General features: G+C 38.4%; 1 protein-coding gene across 1 annotated transcript in view; it reads left to right on the top strand.

Moving 5' to 3' along the window:
* The first annotated feature begins 226 nt into the window (after positions 1-226).
* LOC121872497 (serine carboxypeptidase-like 51) overlaps positions 227-6,931 on the top strand; it is a 12,612-nt gene continuing 5,907 nt past the window's right edge. Inside the window, exons 1-2 of the mRNA XM_042375285.1 lie at positions 227-331; positions 3,067-3,224. Of these exons, the coding sequence (XP_042231219.1) occupies positions 259-331; positions 3,067-3,224 (231 nt within the window). The 5' untranslated portion in view covers positions 227-258. The remainder of the gene's footprint in view (positions 332-3,066; positions 3,225-6,931) is intronic.

Raw genomic sequence — 6,931 nt, forward strand, 5'->3', positions numbered from 1 at the left:
ACATTATTTAGTTTTTAAATTGTTATAGTGTAGTAAAGTGGTCCCCAACCTTTTATAGGCTCTGGGCCACATAAGATCGTTGTAAATATAGTGGAGGGCACCAAGAAAAAAATCTCATATATGTATACATCACAGTTATTTGCAGTTTTACATGTCTAACTGTTACCAGTCATGTACGTACTACTATATTTACTCTTGGACACACACACACACACACACGCACTATATTTGAATTTGGTTCTTTATCCAACAGTTGAGATGTTGTTAAACACATCATCATTGAAGGTTGTTGTCTACAATGGGCAGCTGGACCTGATAGTCAGTACCCCAGGTATGTATTTCAGTTATTATTACTGTAAAGCAATATCTCTCAACAACAGAATAATTGGTCCATAGCATTTCTGGTATTGTGAATTTTTTGGTCACTTGGGTTATCTCCGTACTGGGAATTGTCCTTGATACCAAAATATTTCTGGCTACTTAGGCACCTTTTCAGGTAAGTTCATCAGCCCTCACAAACACCAGACATGTAATATAAACCTGCAGTTACCGTTCATATGTAATAAATATATCCCGGTATTATGACTATGTACCAGATTTATTAATGTAGGAAGCTTACTTAATGTTCTTATATTATTGCTTTATTTTCCATACTGTTCCATGAATTTGTAATGTGTATAAAAATATACAGTAACTATACTATTTTGTACTAAATTTAGGTAATGTTAATAAATAATATGAACAGATGTTTGACATAGGATCTATACAGTGATAGTTAACTGTGGTAGTGACGATGCAAAGGCAATACTGTACCTCTAAAACGTGAGGTGATCTGGTGTACAGGTAGTGGGATGTAAACAAGCCCTGTGCTGGACAGTGCCTAGTGAACGTGCCCGGTACCGATAAGTACTGTATTTGTATATACTTGAGGTACCTATACATATAATTATATACATCTTTTGTATTAAATTAGGTAAATTTTATTAATAATACCAACATATGTTTGATAATAGGTCCATAAAGTGATAGTGAGCTGTGGTAGTGAGAAACATGATACATATAGCCAGCTAATTTGAGTTGCTAATACGGTAGGCTAATAATTTAAAAAAAAAATATATATCCAAATATACCTTTATCTATGAGCCGAGAAATACGGTACATAGGAGGTGGAGGGAGGGCAGCAGGAGGCTGAGGTACAGTTGCCAACTCTGATTTTGCAGCCAGTACCAAACCCATCTCTATCATTACCAAATAAAATCCTTAATTACCATTTTCTTTTTTCTAATACACAGAAATGAAAAACAATAAAGGAAAAAAAATAAGAAGTTTAACTTTAGTGATATGACTGGCATGTAATAAATTTTTTGACACAGGTTCACTTGGAGTATACTGTGGTTGTAGGGGGGCCACATCACCTGTGATCTCTCCTCCTCCTCCTTCCAGGTTCTTTAAGAATATCCTCATTATCTAACCATATTTTCATTATCAAACAGATTTTTCATAACTAAATTTCCTTGAATTTGGTACTGTACAGTTCTATAATGGAAAATACCAAATGGAAACCCTGAAGTTGAGTTCTAGGTCAGAATGGGAACGTCCTCACAAGTGATCGACCCTGAGATTCAAACGCTGTAGCCCCAGCCGTGAATTATGGAAATTTTAATGCAAAATTAAATAAAATAGGTACACTACTTTAGTAATAAAGCTAACCATGAATTAAAGTTAGCGAATTTGAAAATCACAGATTATTGCAACTTCACTGTAGTAAGAAAAGATAAATAGTGGAAGTAGATAATATACAACAGTAAACCAAATGAAACTGTTAACCAGCAATTGAAGCACCTTTGCTTGGCAATTTGGCAGATCTATCTATATACAATTTTGACATTGGCTTCACAAAAATAAAGACACGGGGCTCCTACCTAACATTGTGTAAGGTTTGAACTTTGAAGTGTGTGTTCATCTTTTTTATCAAAACCACTGTACCTTCTACAGTTTACAGTTGCCTTTTTTCAGAAAGAAATATAAAAATAAGTAATTTGTATATGGGATGACATTATACTTGTATTCTGATCCTGGACCTGAAAAGAACAGTAATATACGTTTACCAGTAGAGTACAGTACAGTACAGTACAGTACAGTACAGTACAGTACAGTGTAAGAGCTTCAACTTACCCCATCTAGACAAGCCACCACTTAACTAGCCTTTTTTTTTTATTTATGATTACAATTTTGTTTTGTGGGGTGGTTATTATTTCATTGTCATTATATAATGTTGAATTGGGTCTGTGGCCAATTTGATAACTGCATGATGGTTGAATGTGCTGTTAATTAGGAGGTTTACCGAATAGTGTTTTTTCTGGGAGTTGGGAGTCCACTGAATGCTGGATAAGGCACGGTCAACTTTATTGAAGGAAGGAATGCCAGGATCATCTTGAATGCAAGAACAGTATTATCCACAATTTCTGAGTGTCAGTCAGACACAGCTGAAATTAGGAAATGACAAGATTTTAGAACATTTCTACATACCTATAAGTAAAGCTGTCAAATTAATCGCACTGCTAATCCCAATACTGTACATTAATATTCAAAAGGGGCGGATCTAAGATTTTGTGAGGGGGGTGGGGTTCTTGTGTCAATTGAAATGGTCACAAGAAAAAAGTCAAAATTTTGGCTAGGAAAATTTGAAATTTTCTTTAAATACCATTAACAAGTAAAGCAATCAAACCAAATGCAATATATGACAGTATTGTCTGGGTAAATTTTTTATCAGATTTGTGATGGCAGGAGTGATATTCATTTATTAGTAGCCTGACTGTTTTTTATCTAAATTTTAGATGCAGTACAGTACTTGTACTGTGTGTGAAGTTTTTATTGTGAGCTGTATGGGGGAAATAATAGTTTAAAAATTATTTATATTTTTAATTATAATTGATTAATTATTGTTAATTGTCTTCTTATGAAAAATGAACACTTATTCAACATTTTTAGATGAAGAAAAAAAAGAAGATGCCATCATGAAATTTTGTTTATTAATAAAAAATGGCTTTTCTTGTACTTTTACAGGTGCTCAGAAGTGGGTTGAAAATATGCACTGGGAAGGCACCAAGTATTGGGTAAATGCTGTCAGAAAGCCCATTGAAGACTCCACAGGTGCCACAGCTGCATTTTCAAAATCATTCAAAAACTTTACTTTCTACTGGATTCTAAATGCAGGACATATGGTAAGATTTTCTGGAGAGAAAAAACTATATTAAGGGTTTCTTGAAAAAGTTCTGCAGCCCGAAGGCTGAAAATATACATTGGACATAAATGACTTATTACATACATTGGTGGTTTAACAAAAGCCTTCATTAGAGAAAGGTAAAGGAACATACAGATAAATGTAGGTGTTGAACAGCAAACACGGTGTGAACTCTCCCAGATGGTGTTAGGAGGGACCTCACGTGATGTAGTAGTTACTCACAGATGGTGTATGAGGGACCTGATGTAGTGTAATAATTCTCACAGATGGTGTTATGAGGGCTTCACGTGGTGTAGTAATTCCTCACAGATGGTGTTATGAGGGGCATCATGTGGTGTAGTAATTCCTCACAGATGGTGTTATGAGGGGCATCACGTGTAGTAGTAATTTCACAGATGGTGTTATGAGGCCTGATGTGGTGTAGTAATTCTCACAGATGGTGTTATGAGGGGCATCATTTGGTGTACATTCCCCACAGATGGTGTTATGAGGGCCTGATGTGGTGTAGTATTTCTCACAGATGGTGTTATGAGGGACCTGATGTAATAATTCTCAGATGGTGTTATGAGGACCTCATGTAGGTAATTCTCACAGATGGTGCTATGAGGGCATCACGTGTGTAGTAATTCTCACAGATGGTGTTATGAAGGACCTCACTTGGTGTAGTAATTCTCACAGATGGTGTTATGAGGGGCTTCACGTGGTGTAGTATTCCTCACAGATGGTGTTATGAGGGGCTTCACGTGTAGTAATTCTCACAGATGGTGTTATGAGGGGCATCATGTGGTGTAGTAATTCTCACAGATGGTGTTATGAGGGGCATCACGTGTTGTAGTAATTCCTCACAGATGGTGTTATGAGGGGCCTGATGTGTAGTAATTCTCACAGATGGTGTTATGAGGGCATCACGTGGTGTACCTAATCTCACAGATGGTGTTATGAGGGGCCTGATGTGGTAGTATTTCCTCACAGACGTGATGAGGGACCTGACGGTAGTAATTCCTCACAGATAGTGTTATGAGGGACCTCACGGTGTAGTAATTCCCTCACAGATGGTGTTATGAGGGACCTGACGTGTAGTAATTCCCTCACATATGGTGTTCTGAGGGACCTCATGTGGTGTTGTAATTCCCTCACAGAGTGAGGTGTGGTCCCAGGCCTTCCTATCATAGACGGATTAACACATCACTGGTTGTTGTTGGGTCTCACGGGCAGTTATCACTGGGTACCTGGGACCTCACTGTGTGAAGGTTAACTTGGGTACACTCGGTTGTTACTGTTGAGTTGTTCTCACTGACTTAAGCACTGTTCACCACTGTTCACCTCTGTTCAACACTGGTTCCATGCTTTTCCTAAATGAAATTGTAACTTCTGGCAAGAACTTGTTGATATTCTGGTGGGGAGGAGAGTTCAGGGGAGGGAGTTGGTATAGGCCAACTTAACAGTTGACCTGGCTGCTCCCAGAGGAGCACCAGGTACGTCTTGACCCTTCAGTAGTCGGGATGTAGCGTGTGTGTGTGTGTGCATGTATACTTACATATATGCATACAGTACACAGGAGGTCCCTGACTACTTAACGCCCGCTTATACAATGGGGTTAAACTTGAAATTTACAGTAATTTATTTACCCGATGACTTTATTTTTTTACCTTTATCTACTGTATTTTGTCATTCTTTTTCTTCTTTAGTCTTAAATTAAGTGACTTTAGATCTATATAAGGACTTGGGCTATAATATAGTGATTTAATCATTGTTTTGTAAGTATGTTATGCATATATATATATATATATATATATATATATATATATATATATATATATATATATATATATATATATATATATATATATATATATATATATATATATATATATATATATATATATATATATATATATATATATATATATATATATATATATATATATATATATATATATATATATATATATATATATATATATATATATATATATATATATATATATATATATATATATATATGCTTGAGTCAGCAATAGAACCCAGGAGGGTCCCGGCGTGAGTGAGGCCAGCGATTAAGTGAACAACAGAACATATGGGATTAATTCCAATAGAACCCAGCCCGACCCCCCAAACTCACTTTTGACGACAAATAACTATGTTGTAGTAAAAATTCTATCTTAACTTTATGGTGGCATAGAAAAACAAGTAATATAGAAGAAGAGGTTAGGTTAGGAAAGATAAAAAGGGTTAACATAGGAAAAATAAAGAATAGGTTAAAAACGAAAAGAAAATTTTTTGCGAACCACAGTAGTAGAAGAGATAGGTGGCACTCGAGGGATGGAGGCTGGTTCTCGAGGCAGGGAATTACTGCCTCAGGTGAATCACCATTACTAGGTGAATCAATATCACTGTCACCACAGTTGTCAGGGCTTCTGACAGGCTCCCTCAAATCAACTTCACTCTCACTATCACTGGCTTGGACTGGCTGTGGTGGGTTCGCAGGCGAAAGAACTTCGGTTATGCTTTCTGGCGGCTGGTGTTGATGTTGCCGTGACACACCTTGATGTATGGCTCCATAGCCTACACCAGTCGGGTATGGAAGGCATCATAAGCGTTCATCGTCATTGTCAGCGGGGAAAGGGCGGACTTAATTTTTCTGTAAACTCTATGGCCGCCAATATCACTGGCTTAAACTAGGTTCTTGGGAGAATATTGCACCTTCTTCCTCCTCTTCACTGGGCGGGTTCTTCTTCCAACATACAAATCGGCAGTCACTTCAGGATCTCAGTCACCTCCAGGATGTGTAGCCGTTGGTGGTCTCGGAGAAGCCTTCAGCTGTAATACTGTTGCCAGCTTCTCTGGCAAGGTCCACTGCTACTGCAACAGTCTGAACCTGACCAGTCACAGGTTCACTCCTCCCTCTCACCTGGTATGCCATGCAACACCCTTCCATCGTGACGAATCATTAGCAATAGTCAGCAGATCCCATGCCTCCACCAAGTCTGCAACGTTTTTAGCGTTAAACTTCTTCCAAATTGTTGTGAGAAGTTCTTGATGCGCTTGCGCCTCTTGTTCCTTGTCCTCGTCGCTTTTACTCTGCTGTCGGTGTCACCCAGCTTGCATAACTCATCGCCAATTGTTGGTAGAGTCGTTCAGGAAGCTTGAACTACTTTGCAGAATGCATAGCTTTCACATTGCAGATCAACTCCTGGTGCCAAACAGATTAGCCAGCGTAGTGTTGGGAGAAGAAGACCACTTTTACGTTGAGGTGGCCCGATCCGCAAAGTAAGGGCGAGTGTCTGATGCGTTGTCAGGAGCAACAGCAGCCAGATAAAACATTCTGTTTGCTGTAGAATTTCTGCCGTCAGGAACAAAACCCAGTTGTCAAACCAGAAAGAGGACAGAAGAAGAGCATCACGCCTTACGTCGCGGTTAGCCAGTGGACATTAAAGCATTTCATGTCCATATTCTTGTAGGCGTCTTGACTTCGCGAACTGTGAATCACCGATAACTGGTTTACAGGTACCGGAGGCATTGGTGAGTAAACAGGGCGGTGATCGTTCCTTCTGCATCTTCCGACATACCTTTCTTCGCCAGACTGGACAACGAAAGGTCTTGGAAGGTAACTTTTTCCAGAAAGACCAGATTCGTCCATGTTCGACACCTGGTCGTCACTGTACTGTCCCTTCCTCCATAATCTCT

Source organism: Homarus americanus, unplaced genomic scaffold (genome assembly GCF_018991925.1).
Source record: "Homarus americanus isolate GMGI-L3 unplaced genomic scaffold, GMGI_Hamer_2.0 scaffold50596, whole genome shotgun sequence".
Classification (NCBI taxonomy): Eukaryota; Metazoa; Arthropoda; class Malacostraca; order Decapoda; family Nephropidae; genus Homarus; species Homarus americanus.